Genomic DNA, 18,772 nt, shown 5'->3' on the forward strand with positions numbered 1-18,772 from the left:
CACACGAAGCGCATACCCTTCTGCGAAAGTCATGCCCCGCAAATGCCGATTGTGAGGCACTTTCAACTATTCAACTCTTCCGAAGTTAAAGAAGGGGGAAAACCCCACCAATAATGCATGTCTCTAAATTCAGAAATATTGAGGACTGCTTCCATGTTTCCGAAGTAATAAAAGTGTTAGTTAAAGGAAATGGGAGAAGTACCCAGTAATGGCTCTGAGTAACAGTTATGAGGAAAAAAAGCTCCCCAATATTAGGGAACGATCCCAAGAACAAAAGTCAACATTGTTTTATTGATAAATAACTTTTTTAATATTTTCACCCAAACATTCTAGCATTACAATGGTAAACAAAGTGCAAATTTCAGGAAGTCAACTGAAGTCAACAGAACCCAAACTTGTTAAACAAAACCTTTTCACATAACACAGGTTTTTAAATTTTATCCCCTTTATGTCTTCAAGGCCATGTAGTAGTAATATTTCTCTTCAAAGCCTGTTACTTATTTTATTGCTAAAGAATCTGAGCTGCTACATTTCAGAAGTGGTGATTAATCATCCTTTGAAAATTCCACAAGACTCTGAGACACAAAATCATGAATCCATATATCAGTATCTGGATGAGATGTGTCCACGAGGAAAGTCACTATTTTTCGATCCCAAGAGTTAGTGCTTTCATTAACTGCCTCTATCTGTGCCACCAAGGGTTTCTTCTCTACAAGATTCCGAAACACTATTGATGCCTCTTCTGACCACTGCTGGCTTTTCACTCCTAGGACAAATGTAAAGCAAAATAGAAGGTCATTTATAGACTAGACCAATCTGAATGATTAAATTTATAAAGCAGTGGGGGGAATTTAAATACTTGAGAAAACACATGTTCAAGCGCTACTGAAGGCAGCTTAACTCTAGAAAAGAAACACAAGCTGACTCATCACCCACACAAACGAGCTTAATTATTACAGAGACTAGGACATTTATTTTTTCTTGAAGTCTAAAGATAGGGGCAAATTTGCAGAAGTGAAAGGCAAATTCACTGACTCACCGAGTAATTCAAAGTGTATCAGCTGCCATGTATGATCAAGGTATATTAGGAAACATGACAAAAAGGAAACTAAAAATCCTTTCAAAACAATTTATTTTGTCTGCTGCCTGAGGTTACTGAAATTATTTGTCCTGTTCGTCTTGTTTAGAGTAAGTTTTCTTCATCTCAAAGCAGCATCAGCCACTAAAATATCTGCCAAACCCTGAGGTTCCAAACTAGATCTGTAAAGAGCAGAAACGAAGAGAAATGCTGCCTAAATGCCTCAAAACTGCTGCTGTTTTTTTGAGCGCAGCCAACTCACAAAGTCAAGTCTGCTCAGGGATGTGATGCTAGAACTCTACCAGGTTTTTGAATATGACTGTAAGAAAGAAGTGGCTCCTGCAGACTTGAAATTCAGTCTCCCCAGACCACTGCTGGTGTACAGCATCTAGACATACAGGGCTCAAGTACCGTGCATAAGCACCCAAAAAACAACTTATGGATAAAAGAAGCAAAACAGCAAAGTGACAATGCTTTGCTTTTACTATTAGCAGCAGCTTGCTGCTGCTGATAGGACAGGACAACACAGGAACACAGCTCCTTGCAGTTTACAGAAGGAATGAGAAGTCAACAGTTCATCAACAGTTAAGAAAGGGCAATTAATGCTAGGAAAGGCTGGTGAGGAAGCAAATGGGATTTTACAAGGAAATAGACCAGAGACTGAGATGTAGCAGACATGAAACAAGAGAGAAAAAAGTGGAAGAACAGCAAGACAATAATTACCAGTCTCAGTCGGCCTGCTTTGACAATATGAAGCAGCTCAGAGGCCAACTCAACTAGCTACTTGGGATTCTGTGAAGCAGGAAAATTGGATGACTTGCAGGCTTGCTCAGCTGGATCCTGTACTACCCCAGTAGACAGACACAGCTAGAAATCAGCTTCATTTCAGCACTGCCCTCCTAGGACCCCTGTTGTTGGTAACACATCCATCATCACTAGTTTAAAGCAACCCCCAAGGTCACACTGAGGCTATGCAGGAAAGCAGATCCACAGAAGGCAAAAACTCTGTGGCTTGTCAACTTCAGACAAGCATATCCTGTAACTGAAGTCTAGACCAGTGCTGACCGAACAGCAGCAGAAAGCAGCAACTCAATAAAGAGACACATACACCTGAAAGCAATATAGAAATGAAAGAAAAGTTTGGAAAGGGAAAGGAAAGACACCGAGGAGAGATCAAGTTTTTTTGGTTTTTTGGGTTTTTTTTGTTTTGTTTTTTTAATTTTATCAGATGTATGCACACTCTCTATGCCCCACATTCTCAAGGAAATTAATCTTACTTAAGTGTGTTAAAAGCCCCCACCCCCCTTTGAGTTTGTTTGTTTGATAACACCAATATTTTTCAGCCAACTCTGGATTCCACTGGATGCACTGGAAAACAGTGAATTACAATAGGGGCAAGATATATATGAAAAACTTCTCTAGAAACTCAGCATCTAGTTCCTAACTTTATGTAGATTAAGAGAATCAGAACATAAGTTCTTAGCAACAGATATATCATAACTTTCACACTTCATAATGGGTTATATATAAGGGTCCAAAACCCATTTAGTTTTGATTTCCGTGTGACCTTTGCGTATTATACATCACACACCTTTAATGGTAAGTATTTATGACAATGAAAAGCAGCTGCTGGGGAAGTTCAAGCAATCGTCAGTTTTATACATGGTAACTAAAAGTGCTGCATTCAAATAAACAAAGAAATAATAAAACAGGACCATCACCACATACGTCATGAAGAAAAGCAGAGCTACTTTGATGACATAAACATGCATGAAGCATGCTTTTGCAAGCAGGTATATGCTTACTTTAGAAAAAAACAATTACATCACTAACCTTTGGCTTTTCATTTCTATTCATTTGCTTTCCCCACTGATATAAGACTTTAACAAAAAAAAAAAAATTGTCAATGCTTACTACCTACCTGCAAGCTGAGCTGTTATAGCTTGGAAAGGTAGTTTTCTAAATGTATCCATGAGTGGCCGTACTTTCTCTATGCTGACAAACTCATGCTTACCGTAGTCCAGCTCATATACCGACAAAAACCCATTTCTAAGAATTCCTTTTATTATGACCCTGTACCACCTGAAAAGGGGGAGAACAAGAATAGACAATTTGAATTCACATTCACACATGGTCATGGCTCCAGAAAAATAACACACGACCAAAAGATCTTAACCAACATGTCTCAGGCTTCCCAGATCTGGTATTATCTAAATAGAAGTCAACTCTTCCAACTACAGTCTGGAAGCACGAAAAGACTGCAACCTCATTTACTCCCTTAATCTCTCAGATATCATTGGACATCTGCCACCTTGTTAACATGCAGACAAAGCAGAGCTAGGCTTGCCTTCAAAGATTTTGTTTTTAAGTATTTACTTACTGATTTTCAATTTTAGCTGCATACAGCTTGTTTTTTTCAACGTTCACAGGTTTGTCTTCTGCCCTGCTATAGTACAAGATCATTTCTTCCATTAGGGCTTCCAGATTATGTAGCTCTTTCCAAGGCTGGACAATAAAGTGACCTGGATGGCAGGCAACTGAGACATAGACATCCATGAGCTCACCAGTCTTTGACAAGGGTAGAGGTGGGGGCATATCAATGGTAGACGCTGCACTGCTGGGTTCTCTGGCTGAATCAGACAAACTCTTCTCTACCCTTCCACTAGTTAACTGTAGAGCTGAAACAGCATCACTTGCCACTTTTGTGGAGCTAGTCCCACTGGGTGTGACACTCAAGAAAACATCTTTCTGATGCTTCCACAAGTCTGCATTTTTGATCTGTCGATTGACGCTACGATCCGTGTCCGGGAAATTCTCTGGAGCAAACAAGTAAATGTGTGTAATTCCCTTTGAACCATCCTGCTTAACCACCTCGGAAAAAAAAAATAAAATAGTTATTAACTGGAAATTAAACTGGTTAAATGCACATCTGATTTTGTATAGAAGACTAAATCTTTTAACAGAAAAGTGGCAACAGTTCATTGCATTCTATATGCACAAAAGTATTTTTAAGGTTCTCTCAAACACATTAATGAAGTTGTTAAATAGTAAGCAACTCACAGCAGGAAGAAGAGCATTTGCAGCTATTCCACTAATGTAAAGCAAATAGGAAGACTGAATTTTGTTCTGCCCAACAGGTTCAATCTCAGTACTGCGTGAACAATCCTAGTTTTCAAAACAGTAGCCAGTGTCCATACATACCTAAACAACTAAGTAAAGCTATTAAATATTAACACTTAATCCTTCAAAATTCTCTTCCTGTCATTCTGGGAGATGAAGCCTAGTAACTTAAGGATGGGAAAAAAATAAAAATGAAAAAAACCTCCAGGTTTGTATCATGCATAATTTTCAAACACTGACACAAAAATATTTCCTATTTAACATCAGATATGCTAGCATTATTGATAGTGAAGCACTGAAATTTCAATTTGTCACAGTATATAACATTTCTTCACAGATTCTTCTGTTGATTTTCCTAACCAGGAATAAAAACTTTCCACAATTAAAGCACACTTTATCACCTATTATTTAATCAAGTAAGAATTAGTACCAAACTCAAACTATCTTGGAAGAGGATGTCCAGAAAAGCCAGATTCAACAGTCATATGTCCCAGACTAGAGGAGTTATGTTTTAACTGTACCGTCTCCAGTGTTAAAGCAAGCAAAAAGGTAAAGGAAAGCTACAAAATACTTTTTTCAAAGTGCTGTGACTGTATCTGGAATCAGATTTTTAAGAGGAAATTAGCTTTGTTTAGCCTGTAGCTAGTAATAGATTTCCTTTAGAAGGGCATTCATTAAACTGGAGAGGACACATTGCAAGTGGAAATACTTTTATCTCAAAGATAACAGAAATTCAAAGTATACAACAGCATATACTAAATCACACTGGATTAGAAAAAGCAAACAAAAAATAAAGCTGCTTTCCAAGACCATAAGAAGAAAAAGACATGCTCACAAGAGGCATAACAATAATTTAAGAGTAACTCAACAGTTATAGCTTTTTATGTGGTGAAACATTAACAACTGTGTTTATTTCTTTATTTCTTATCAGTTGGTAAAATAACTCAAGCTGCTTATTTGGACACAAACAGCAAAATGTGAAAGGCTAATGTGAAAGTCGCAAAATTCTTAAGGGGAAAAGATAAGCTTCTAACAGGCTTAAGCAAGTAAGTTTTATGCCAAATGTCCAAAGAAGAGGACTTCGTATAGAATTTATGCCCAAGAGCTGGCTACAAACTTTTAAACTTCCATAACAAAAATCAATTTGGTGACTGGTTAAGCTTCTAGAGTTGTTCTTTTAATGGTCTTTCCACACGCCTATGGATTTCAAGTCACATAGGCATTTTGACTATTTACCTTCATGCTAAATTCAGGACAATTCGTTACAGTGTCTCTCAGCCACAGTACAGCATCTGGAGTCCACATGCCAGTGTTAGGAGGCAGGTCTGCTAGGCAGCATTTTATAGCCTAAGAACAGAATTAAGTATAATTTAGTAACATGGGAACTAGTCCACAATTCCTATTCACAGAAACTTCATTAATGCTGACAGACTCAATAATGTATGACAAACAGAAAGAGACAAAGGAACAAGTAAAACCAGTACCATTACACATACACAACATCCTGTTGATACACAGGACCTTATGGTTTATTTCAGGCAAAGATGCACAATGACATACACTCCAATGTTGAATGCTATTAAACAAAACAAAATTTCATTACATAAACCTTGAAGCAGCAGCACCACAAACACTGCCAAGACATCTAGCACAGGTTAGCTTTAACATGTCTTTATACCTGAGGAGGTATTGCAATTACTTCTCTCAGGAATTGTGGTGGGATTTCTCTAAGCTCTGATATTTTTACAGTTGCAGCTGTTCCAGTATCCATGAACTGCACATCAAGCGCCCGCCTAGAGTGAATAAGTCTTATCTGAAAGAAGAAAACAAAAGCACCATTTTGAGGTTAAAAACACAACAGTGACACATACACTATAACAAGTTTCATAGAAACTATGGATTCAGATTTAGCTGAACAAAAAGAGCCATTCCTATGTGGGAAAACTGTAGCTGTTCTTTGAATACTGCTTACCTCTACACGTGCCCATTTTCCTTTGGAAGGAAACAAGCAGATTTTGCCACAGAAAGGTAGCGATACACTAAACTCAGATGTCTGCTGCAAATATAAAAACAGAAGTTAAAACGCATGGAGCTATTAATATCTGGCACTCAACCATTTCAAAAGCCCTACATCGAATAAACAGTTCTGAGAAGCAAGAACTCTGTTTCAAATATAAAGTCTCTTTCCAGCCTCAGAAGCATTTCTTATCATGTTGTTTTAAGCTTCCCCAATCAGTAAAGCTTTAATTCCAAGCTGTATATCTTACACACAAACTGAGAGAAAATAAAGTGCCAGGGAAAAAAAACACATTTGGAAACACAGAATATGAAATCACTGACCATTGCCTTTAATGTTCTGAAAGCAAGAGCAGTTTAGAGCTGTGACAGACAACTGAAAAAGCTCCTACCTTTATATTCTAGAACACATCATTTGTTCAGATATTTAACAACCCAAATTTACTCCTGACCCAATGCAAGTCTTATGGGGGTAACATTCACCATCATGATCCTAAATAACATAACAAGACAATGGCTGCACTATAAAAAGCATGAAGAAACTCCATTTGAAGACCCATCGACACCTTAGTTTGTTTAAATTCTCAAGCAAAATAAAAACCCTCAAGATAAGCTGCAAAGTCAAGATTGCTTCTTTTACCTCCATACACAGATTAAGAGATGATGAATGTCAAAGTCTCCCTGAGAACCTAACATACACTCTGTCCAGAAAATCTGAACTTCTGAAACACCTGTCTGGCTGCCTTTGTGTCGCTAAAGCTTTCAGGGTTCTATATGCTTTCCTTCAGTGTTTAGTTTGCTTGAAACTGAATCTTGATAACTGAGAGGTAAAGTATTTCCAGATGGTGTGTGTTCCATAACAACCCTAAAGCTCAACTTCTACACCTAAAACCACTTTCATAGAATCATAGAATGTGCTGGGTTGGAAGGGACCTTTAAAGGTCATCTAGTCCAACCCCCCTGCAGTCAGCAGGGACATCTTCAACTAGATCAGGTTGCTCAGAGCCTCATCAAGCCTGGCCTTGAATGTCTCCAGGGGTGGGGCCTCCGCCACCTCTCTGGGCAACCTGTGCCAGTGTCTCACCACCCTCATTGTAAAGAACTTCTTCCTAATGGCTAATCTAAACCTACCCAGCTCTAGTTTAAAACCATTGCTCCTTGTCCTATCACTACAGGCCCTTGCAAACAGCCCCTCCCCAGCTTTCCTGTAGGCCCCCTTCAGGTACTAGAAGGCTGCTATAATGTCTCCCCAGAGCCTTCTCGTCTCCAGGCTGAACAACCCCAGCTCTCTCAGCCTGTCTTCACAGGAGAGGTGCTCCAGCCCTCTCATCATCTTCGTGGCCCTACTTTGATGGAGTAGTTTTCACAAGCAGCAGTTCTAACAGGACCTTTAAGGATCTGCACTTCATGGTTTAAATCTCTAAGGCTCACTTGAATGTTGAACAAATTAGATTCTCTTAAGATTTCTTCTCTTTTGTATAAATTCTCTTGAGTCTATTAAGGGTTGTTGCATGGGTCTGTAAATGGCTGGTGGAATGTCGGACTTCTGTCACATGCCTATTTCAAAGCAACTTCAGACTTTTGAAAACGCCTCTTATACGTCAGTTGTAGTTGAAATCTGCCACAACATTCAAAAGCTAAGGGTACAAGGACAAGACATCAGATCAAAGCCATCCAATGTCCAAGGAAGCCAGCTTAAAAAGAACAGACCTTGATTACACTGCTTTTATTGTCACTTTGCACAGTATGCTGTGGGCCAGGCTGCTTATGCACCTCAATTTCATCACGTAAGTAAAACTTCCAGAAAAAAAAAATGGCAGTATCTCCACAGGCTTTATACCAATCTGATGCAGTTTCCACTGTAAGCTTCCCGTTATGAGACATATCGTTACTGTTCAAGGGAAGTTATAAGTATTCACGGAAAGTTGTAAGCAGCTACTGAAACCTTAGAGACAGCTTATGAACAGAAAAGCGTAAAAAGACACTTTTCACGCTGAAGGATGCACCCCAAAAAACTAGGAAGAGAATTTATAGCCTTTTTGAATAGTCTGTGGCTACCTCAGAAATGCGAACTTATATGCAAGGAAAATGATTGGTACAGTCTGAAGAAAGGCTACGTGACTTCACCATTTCTCTCACCATAGAACATACCTTGTAATGGAAGTAGTCTTCTAATTTCTGCAAGATTTCAGAAAGTCTAGACAAGCCTTTAGATGGCACTTGGCAATACAGGCTTCCATCAGAGAAAACACTGGTTACTTTGACATTTGTATAGAGTGCATCTACCTGCAACGGTAAGATTTTCACAAGAAAAGGAGGGGGGGAACCATACACACCAACTTAGCAAATTTCTGAGTACTTTTTTTTGTCCACCCAAGACCTTAGCAGTCAATGATTTTCAATGGATTAAGAAGAAAACAGGAAAACGGTACCTGTAGGTGCAGTTCAAGGGACTTGTCATACAATGCCTTCAGACAAGTAGCATTGATGTTGATATCGTCTTCTCCGGAAGTGTCATAGAGAACAAGAAGAGGAATATCACTCTTTTCCAGTATTTCCACAGCAAATATCTTAAAGCACGTCTGCAATTCCACAGTCTTTACTAGGACAGGATCATCACAGAAGGCTTCCAGTCCTGTAAGACACACCATACTTTTTAGGTATCACTGTATTCAAAGGGAAAAATAACAACCAGGTCTGTGTTTGCAACAGGAATCTTTCCAAGAATCAGGATGTAGCAGGAAAGCTGTACTGCACCCCTACTTATATTCTGCTTAATTTCCACCTTTTTAACACAGAAAACTGTCTTTGGGGCTGGGGGTGGCGCGGAAAGAAAAGAAAAGAAAAAAATCCTCTTCAGAAAGAGTCAAGGGAAATGGGCAGAGAAAAAAGGAATGCATCCAAGTATTAAAAAAACCAACGAAACAAGAAAAAAAGCTCATTCATGGCCACTTTATTTATTTAGAATAAAATATTTTTTAAAAGTTAGAAATGCCTACCAGTTTTAGGAAGGTAAATAATTTGCATCAGAGTCTAAGAAGTCTGCAAGTATGCAAGTACTGAAAGGGGAAGGACCACATGAAATAACTAAATAGGATCACATTTAGAAATATTGCCCAACCTAGCCAGAACAGATGTGCCACATTTGTGGAAAAAGAAGCTGTGCTAGTACATTGCTTCACACAACAGCAAATGTTTCCTTATATTTCTTTAGGCTTGCATATATTAAAGGGACAAAGATATCCAAGCTAAGTGCAGAAACAACTAAGGTCCATTACAGATATACTTGCTATCAAGGTCCTCTAATATCAAGGTTTCTTTACAAAACTCTCCTTCACATCCTTCCTTCCTTCCTTTTCCTCCTTTCGCTGCCTACCTGCTTAGACCAGCTGTCTTGGACAAAATCTAACATACATAGAGTTATTACAAACAAGGATCAAAACTCCCAGACTGAGACACTTCAATCCATAAATCATGCAACAGCAAGCTGTATAGTCAACACTGCCAGTTTACATTTTGCAGGTTCACTTACCTGCCAGTTTACATTTTGCAGCTTGAAATGGAAGTGAATAGAACTGTTTCTGTAGTTTGTACACACTGTTATTTTCAACAAACTCACTGAAGCCATGATCAACATAGCATACCTAATAATGGAAAAGGGAATAAAAGCATACGATCATGAATATAATTATAAATGTTTTCTTGTGTCTAGGAAAAATGTATTCTGTTCCAACACTCTCTGTGCAGTCACAAACAAATCACTTTTCACTAATTTAGTACTACATAACACCAATCATCTCATTTTTATTTCACTGCTTGAACATTCAGAGTTTTCAGGGAAAGCCGCCTTCTCAAGATCTCCGTAAAAACATCCTCTCCAACTGTTCCACAGAATCTCAACTCTGAATAGGAACAGTGCTGGAAGGACTTAGCACATATTACCTCAAATCACATGAAGAAAGGTAATAAAAAAATTTTTATTTGCAAAGTTTTGAAAGAGTTGAAAATTCAAATACCACTCAAGTGCCATTCTATGTTTTGCCTTTTGTTTTTATAGCATTAAGAGAATCATTCTGATTTATGCTTATACATATACCACAGTCAATGCAGGAAATCAGTAGGGAAACTGCTGTTTGACAGCAAATAACTTGAACTAAAGTGAGAGTAAGAAGGCTTTGACAGGACTTTTTACAACTTTTTTCTAAACTCTATCATGCAAAATGTCTGCATACCAAACACTGAAAGGCGAGTCTGAACACTGTTTCAGAGGATAATCAGCAAATACTGCAATAAAGCAGTAGCCTTCTTTTGTCTGATAGCTCTAGCTGGAGAGAAATTAGAGGCAAGCTTGCTACCAATGTCCTTGCCACTTCTCTAAATCCAACAATCTTTCACAAAACTGAGTTCTGACTGCCCCCTCCAAGTTCCACCTGAAGGGTAAAACTCAATTCTAATACACGTGCTATTTAAATATTTATGAAATGGATCAACTTTAGAAGTATGTTAAGCACACCTGGGTAAAAAGTGATCTAACTGAGGGAAGAAACAAAAAATAAAAAGCTATCACTAATGTTTGAGTGGCACGAAATAATTGAGAAGTTTGAAACTTTTTTTACAGTTTTATAGTATGTTCTAGTTTCATTGCAGATGGCAAGAAGAGTCTGCTTGGCCCAGGAAAAGTTTAACCGAGGAGTTAAATAATCTGGAAGGGGTTTAACTAAAATGCACGCTACATCTAACTCCCAGGATATTAGATCTGCCCGGAAGGGAACACAAGTATATCCGTCTCATTGTCTTGCTATTTAGTGCATAGTTCAGTACAAGATTTCAAACAAGATCTATCAGCAAGTGAATTTTATTCTTCTCTTTCCTTTCCTCTGTCCCTCTCCAACTAGTGCTACTACACCCATTCCCCCTAAGGACAATCAAAGGTACATTTTCAGTACAAAAGTGCTATAGGGCCCAGTCCTATGCAAACCACAAAACAAAATCCCAAAACTCAAACTATTTATGGAAAAAAACCCTGAAAGACCATTTAAATTTGGCAATCACATAACTTCAAAATAGCCTTAATTTCTCATATAACTGAAAATAGAAGTACTTCAGGGGAAGAAAGAAGAGAATGCCAGTGCAGCATATTTAGGAATTAACTGCCTGTCTAAAACCCAAGATTGTTTCAAGTCTTTCTCCAGTGTACTCCAAAGAAGTAATTGCTTGCCTTTATTCTGTTGTCTTCTAGAGAAATTATCCGAGCACGCAACCAGGCGTCTTCTTCAGCGTGTACTGCAACAAGTTGCCCAACGCTTAGAGATTGAGCTAGTGACACTGTACTGTTCTGACTGTAGTATGCTTTCATGTCATCTTCCATTTGTTCCTGGGCAGAAGAATAATCTTTGCCCACATATCTACAGTATTTTACAAAAAACCAAAACAAAACAAAAAACACCACAAAAGTTAGGATGCAACGTCAAAAAGCTGAATAAAAACTAAGATCATTTACAGGCATATATGAATATAAGTAAATTATGGATATATACTCTTCCTAAGCATATCAGTATTCAAACTCTTTTCCCACTAAAAGGGCTATAGAAAAGTAACAGACATAAAATTTAGTACGTTTGTTGACAGCTAAAGGTAGTCCAGCAGCGTATAATCTAACATGCTCAACTAGATTTTTAGTAAGAGCTCTTACTTGATTATTACAATCATGTAAGGCAACTCGACCACAACAGAATAGTATCTGGGACCAAGTATAAAAAGAGAACTAATATGTCATCTCTGAAGTTACTCTGTCAATAACAAACACCAGTTTAATCAGGTTTTCGCTAAGGTTGATCAAAACCAAGGCATCTAAAATAACTTTACAAATCAGCTGTCAAAACATGTGCTGTTTAGTCTTGGCCTTCAGACCAATCCTGATATTAGGCTGTTGACCTGATGGTTCATATGGAAGCAGTTTGTGTTGCATAGATATTCTTTAATAAAGTATATAAACTTAATGAAAACTCCAAATGGGAAGTTCTGAATGCTTCAGAAACAAGTCAGATTACAGCAGACAAAAGGAAAATTTATTCCCAAATTTGTATTAGTCACTACTGTTTTATTAACTGTTTATGTTTTATATATGTTTATATACTGTTTATGAACTTTAACTGTTCATACTATAATTAATACTGTTTATTTCTACCACACAGTTTAGATTACCACCCTATGAAAACCTAGGCTTATTCTGAAGGTCTGCTATGTGCCCAGGATTAGTGTAGATACTGTACTATGACATACTATGCTAACTTTGTTATAAAGATTAAGTTAAATCTGATAACATTCCAGGGAATCCTCATTTTCCTTAAGACAGCCTGCTACCTCACTATCCAACTATACATTGCTTTTCAGAATGATGTCCCTTTTGTTTCTGTGTAAGCACTCATCTACTTCATAACGGACATGGCGTGCGGCGGCAGTCACACACATGCTACTTAAAAGTTAATTTCTTAACATTTGTTTCATAAAGATACTTAACAGACAGTAGGAGTATCTTCACAAAAAGTAGAATGACCTTTCAGAATTTTCTGCCTCGCTCACTATTTTCTGGTCATAGGTGAGCATCATACTGAAAAAGCTTTTGGCTGCTCAAAGCCAACTGAAAAATTACTTTTCAGATACTTTAGAAAAAGCAACCTCAAAAAAGTGAGTTAGAGAGTAATCTATATGTGCAGGTGGCCGGACACAGCAAGGATGCACTCAGCCCCATTCTTAGTCTCAACTGCAATCAATTCCCATGTCAACTAAAGCTTGCTGCTTCATTGTGAAACACACAGAGGGTTATGCTTCCATAGAGAAACAAGCTATAAAATTTTGTCAAAAAAGATAAAAGAAGAGGGAAAAAAGTATCTGAGCTGAAGCACAGAAACTCAAGGTAGTTGAGAATAAAACAAGATAGCTAATTATTTCTTGTGAGAATTCAAATGTAGCACCTAGCATATCATCTCCACCTCCAACCACACTGTTGTAGATGTATAGCAAATATCTAGGAGTGTTTCTACCACTTCATTTTCATTCTGACTACATCAGAATTCTTACAGAATTGTCTCAAAATTGAAATAGCAACAAACCTTCCAGCTTTGTCTTAATTAGTACTGCAGTTGAAAGGTTTCAGCCAAACAACACTTAGCCACATACCAAGAAAGTAAACAGATATTGCTCCATCCCCAAGACAGAAAGAGGAATCTTGATTTTATTGAGCCTGCAAAAATCAACATCAACCAAGAGCTGTTACACAGTTCTTGTGTAGATCAGGTAAAAACTGCTAGTACGTGCATAGGAAAGGTGAGTCCATGCATTGTTTCCTCCCTATAAGTCTACACAAACGTTTTCTTATCATGGCAAAAAACTATTCCCTTCAGGGCTAGTTTCATCTTGAAGAGAAATGACCTTGCCCATGAAGTACATAGATAACTCTAAGTAATCATTTCTGTATCTAGGGCCAAGAAACCACTAATCACCACCATATACTGACAAATTCAGAAATTTTAAAAAGACTTCAATAAGACCAAGAAGCATGGTCCAAAATTTGGAAATTGCTGCTTTAGAGAAATTTTAACATAATCACCCTCAGCTCATCAGTGTCATATGGTAGTTTAATTCATGGGATTTGAAGCATTCCCCCAAATAATCAGTGGAAACATCCTTAAAATAACAGATTAGAAAGCTTGTTACTCCACATATACAGCAAGTTGTCAATGCTGCCAGAATTAAAAGGTGTGCAGTGAGAAGGTAAAAGCTTTGCAGATTTAAGTCCCACCTGCATAGCAAACTGGAATTAAGAGACAGGTAATTTGTTCCTGCTCTTCCCAATACAAAACATGCAATATGCATCATGTCTGTTTCAGCATCTCTACGTACAGATGATTATATGTCTTAAATTGGCTTTATTTCTTGGAACGATTCATCCTCATCATCTTCCACGTCTTAGACTAAATTCAAACAGAGCTCTCACAGGAACAACCGAAAACATAAAGCCTCTCTTTTCTTTGATGTAGTTCTTCCTCCTGGGATTTCTTGTTTTAAGCTTTGGCTCACTCACAAATTCCAGCTGGGTCTTATTCACTAAAATGATTGACTCATTCAACATTAATGAAGGATGAAGAATTTTGCCTTAAATTATGCTTTGTTGTAAGACCAGTATACTAAATAAATGTATAAGTGATGTGCAAAAAAAGCTTATCTGAGAAAAAGCACAATATAGGAATGGTGCTAGCAGCTAAAACAAAGGTGGCAACATTCTCAAATGAGAATTTCTCTGATAACCCCTAAGTATGGGGATTTTCACTACACATCACCAGCCATTAAGATTCCATGACTTCACAGAACTAAAAGGGTGGAGTGACACACACAGAAAGTTCAAGGTTGAGTACATTACTGACAGCTAGAGAGAAAAAGGATGGCTAAATTTCAGCCTGAAGGCTAGAGTCTTGAATATTGCAAACCAGCAATAAGGAACAGGGTATTAGTTTCACAGTGAAAAAATCTGTAAGTAAACTGCACACATAGTTATTTTGATCCTAACAAGGACTTCTGACAATGACTGGAACTATCTAATGAAAAGAGAAACTGCAGAAACTAGTAGGAAAAAACAGAGCTATCAATACAGTAGATTACCACACAGTTCCTCAATTAATCCTTTGAAGTGTCATACAAAACTTCTTAAGATTTGGCTCGATTTGAAATAATTTTCAAAATGAAATATCCTCTATAAAAAGTGTTTGGGTTTTTTTGTTTGTTGGTTTGTTTTAAAGAACTGCTAGGATTTGTGTGTTTTATCCCAACAATCAAGTATAGAAAGCTTATCATGGTATTTTCTGAAACAGTACAGTAATATATATGCAAGACAGCCACTTCAATGCACTTCTTACACTGTTCTCTAAGGCTGGGCTGATTAGCAACCAAACCAAGAAGCACCAGTAGTTTATTGCTGGATGGAATCTCATCCATTGCCAAAAGTGAGAACTGCAGTGTAATCTAAATACATTCAAGTCATACCTAGTTAGTAGTAAGTCAGTTATAGAAGTAAAAAAAAAAATTAAAATAAGTATTGCAGTAATATGTGAATGCTACTACGTGTTACAGTAGGGTTATTTTAAAAAGTCTTCCAACGGCAAGTCAAATCTGCTTTGATTCTCAGACAAGCTAATGATAGAACTGATGAGCTCAGCATAGAAAAAGTTTCAGAACATTTCCACTTAAGCACAGAGACAAAAGAATTCTTAAGTTTCACTGTCAAAATAAGTAAATAACAAAGTCCTGCAACCTCCTGTTCATCTGTTCTCTTACGGCAGACCTGCACCATATGAGTATATAGATTTATAAATAAAGCAAAACAGATAGATTCTGAAGTATAAACTTGCCTAATTAGGACCTCATTAGTGTTTTTCAGTTCCAACACCATGACGGACACAGATCCTTCCGATGGAATGATTAGAGGAGGAACAGTTATGTTCTCTGGATACTGGTCCTTGGATTCTTCATACTGTTGTTCAGCTGTGGCCTTCACACCGTCGTGCCTCTGGACTTTCTCAGTGACATTCAGATTTTCATCAATGCATCTTTGGGGTTTAGCATATAGGATGGCCTTTCTGGGGACTTCAGATACATAGTCCACTATACATACATCTGAGAGCAACTCTAGATTATTTAGAATGTCTTCTGGAAATTTCACTTGGTAGGTGTCTTGGTACAATTTGGGAAGCGCATTAGCCCAAAGACCACTGGAATACTTCAGCAATATGTTAACAACTTTCTGTTTGACGTCACTACTAAGTGATGCAGGCGTGGTCTCCACATTTGGTTTTAACAAAGGGTCTACTTTTGAAGAAGTGACATTCTGAGATGCCTTTTCTTGCTCTGTATCACCTTTTGCTACGGGTGGTATTTTCTTAGCAGGATAAAGAAGCCCATCCATCTGATCACCCCTGTGTACTTTCTCCACCTTGGAAAACAAAAAGTAGAGTCAATAATCAGTTGCATCGCTTGCATCTCTAAGTCTAAATCATTTTGCCAATTACATTTTTATAACATGCATTTTGTACAGACTTTGAAGTGGACATGCACAGGGAGCTGAGCTTGAGGCAGTTACTACAGGATATTATTTCTTGTAATGCTTCGTCCTCCATTTTGAACACACATGACTACATAGTACAGGGCAAATACGCAATGCAAGTCGGACGTGCTTCAAAAGTAGTATAGTCTCTCTTTTCTTCTAGAGGGAGTAGAAGATAACGATATGCTCCACAAACTTAGGTCTTTTGCACATTAATCCCCTTGATCTTCTATGCAGTTAAGCATATCATCAACAAAAGTTTCTGTCTGAGTTTATTGAGGGAAAGAGGATTTGATTGTCCACTTCAGAAACGAAAGGACAACTGTCAGGCAGTGTTGTAAAGGCTATCTGCTGTCATGCTCAGGGAATTATTTTTTCTTTTAAAAAGTTCTGAAATTAAGGAAGAAATGTCTGGATCATAATAAATTTCATAACAAATTTCATTAGGCCATTGTAAACTATGCCCACAGCCTCCCTCCAGACACAGACATTTTGCAAGTCCGTATATCTCTACCCTTTGCAAAGTTCAATAATAAGCATCTCACATGGTCTGAAGTTACAACCTTGAAAGCATCATTTGAGAACTGCAGAAACAAGCTCACAATAAAATTCCACTTCCTAACCCTGTGCAGTTTCAACCTAGATCAAATTAACTGTAGTTCAGCAGGAATATCTATGTAGAATTGAGGTAACAAAAGCTCTCAGTTTTCACATTGGTCCCAAAGCAAGAACAACTCCTGCAATAAAGTAAGTTACTAAGGTTTACATAGCTCCACCTTGATGTTCCTTCCTCAGAGGAAAAAGACTTTCATCAGTTTCCTGGGTCCACATCACACCAAAGTCCTTTTCAGAGGCAGATCAATGAACAGAACATTGAGTAGTTGAATCACTTGCTGCTACTCAGGGGTAGCATTTACCTTTACAATACTGGTGTCCATACCCATCAGAACTTTATAAAGTCATTCTAAAGCAGGTAGAATGACCTTGCTAAAGTCATTCTATGCTGTTCTGTCTTAGCAACATACAACAGAAGCATATCAAAGAAGACTTTAAGTATTATCTTAAATAACAAGAATAATACATGTCACTCATTATCAAGATAACATTAACAAGGTAAGAATGTTTAGCTACAATACATTGAAAAAAATTAAAAAAATGGCCATTACTCTGTCAAGAACCATGTGTTTTCTCCTATGTGCGCTTCTTCACACTCAGCCCAAATTGCCACATGATGATCTGAGCTGAGAGAGTCAACAAAACCACCTAAGGGTTACTACACAAATGCATTTCCATACACTTGCTGTGCATTACATTGTCTAGACTGGTGCAAAAGCAAGCCATCAAATTGTTCTTGAGAATAAGCCTTGGTCAACTTTCATGAACACTAGCATGTGTGCTATTTAAAACTGACACAAAGGAAATAGCTTTCATAGATATAAAAAAACCCCAAAACATTAACCACGTTAAAGAGTTCTCATGCATTCATGGTGGCATGTCTGAATCCTTCTTTACCAGTGAAACCCAAAGTAGTAATTATTTTCTGAAAAAAATAAGACATGAGAAGGCAAACAAACCTATCTAACACCCTGAATTCATGTGAACCGGTCCACAAGGTTTAAGACTTGAGTCTTTCCAAGTAGGCTCACTAAACCAAGGAAACATTCTCTCTTAACTGGGGTGAAGGGAGAGGTAGTGTCCTATAGACATCCATTTAGTAAAGAATACGTATCTACTATAGGATAAAACATAAACAAATCATAAAAAGGACTTAAATGCACCAGTGATACATTCACCAAGTTCTTAAGCTTCTCTACTAGTCAACTTGATACAAGAGAGGATGAAACATATCTGGCCACGTAACCTAGAAGGACCAAAGATGTCTTATTAATGACACGAAGAACCTACATTTGTACCCTCTGGTATCAGGAATTTTACTGTGCCTCTTGAACCACAGGCAAAGAAAGGAGCTTGGTTAAAAAAAATGAACAAATGAAAACTTATCAAAGCCTTGCAAGGGCTTTGATATACAGTCAAGAGACCAAAGTATATCAAGTGGCTGAGAGAAAAAAGCAGGGCACACCACCGTGGCAGGTTAATCACACCATAGATACAGAGGAATTGATAAGGATGTCCGAACTGTCCATGCACAAGATCGAGGAATTTGTTGAAACTTTTAGCTCCAGAAAATACTTGGCATTATCAGGACAACAATCTGTTTGAGAAGACTGTATCAGAACATATGGCAGTTCATCCTGAAAGAAGCTGTATGCAGAGGCTATCTTTATGCACCCTTTCTCTTAGCTAGCTCTCTTTAACTAGTGCTGCAACAGAGATTTTAGCTGATGGACTATTAAACCTTACACACTAAAGACTGGCAGCAGGCTAAAGAGAGAAGATCCTCAGAGACATTTAAGCCTCTTAATTCCAATAATAGCTCTGAGGTTTTCTAGACATTGAAGCTC

General features: G+C 37.8%; 1 protein-coding gene across 22 annotated transcripts in view; it reads right to left on the minus strand.

Annotated features, from left to right (window-relative positions):
• Window positions 1-18,772, minus strand: part of TDRD7 (tudor domain containing 7) — a 48,163-nt gene that overhangs the window by 2,824 nt on the left and 26,567 nt on the right. For 19 of the 22 annotated variants that reach the window (XM_054185973.1, XM_054185972.1, XM_054185959.1 and 16 more), the window contains 11 exons: window positions 15,619-16,199; window positions 11,433-11,619; window positions 9,747-9,858; window positions 8,647-8,849; window positions 8,366-8,500; window positions 6,171-6,254; window positions 5,877-6,011; window positions 5,435-5,545; window positions 3,459-3,949; window positions 3,000-3,160; window positions 282-766 (listed from right to left, as the gene is read on the minus strand). In XM_054185973.1, the coding sequence (XP_054041948.1) occupies window positions 546-766; window positions 3,000-3,160; window positions 3,459-3,949; window positions 5,435-5,545; window positions 5,877-6,011; window positions 6,171-6,254; window positions 8,366-8,500; window positions 8,647-8,849; window positions 9,747-9,858; window positions 11,433-11,619; window positions 15,619-16,199 (2,421 nt within the window). In that variant the 3' untranslated portion in view covers window positions 282-545. Of the gene's footprint in view, window positions 1-281; window positions 767-1,801; window positions 2,189-2,999; window positions 3,161-3,458; window positions 3,950-5,434; window positions 5,546-5,876; window positions 6,012-6,170; window positions 6,255-8,365; window positions 8,501-8,646; window positions 8,850-9,746; window positions 9,859-11,432; window positions 11,620-15,618; window positions 16,200-18,772 lie in introns of those variants that run through there. The other 3 variants (XR_008463848.1, XM_054185954.1, XM_054185964.1) reach the window with 3 other exon arrangements.

Source organism: Rissa tridactyla, chromosome Z (genome assembly GCF_028500815.1).
Source record: "Rissa tridactyla isolate bRisTri1 chromosome Z, bRisTri1.patW.cur.20221130, whole genome shotgun sequence".
In the NCBI taxonomy this organism is placed as follows: Eukaryota; Metazoa; Chordata; class Aves; order Charadriiformes; family Laridae; genus Rissa; species Rissa tridactyla.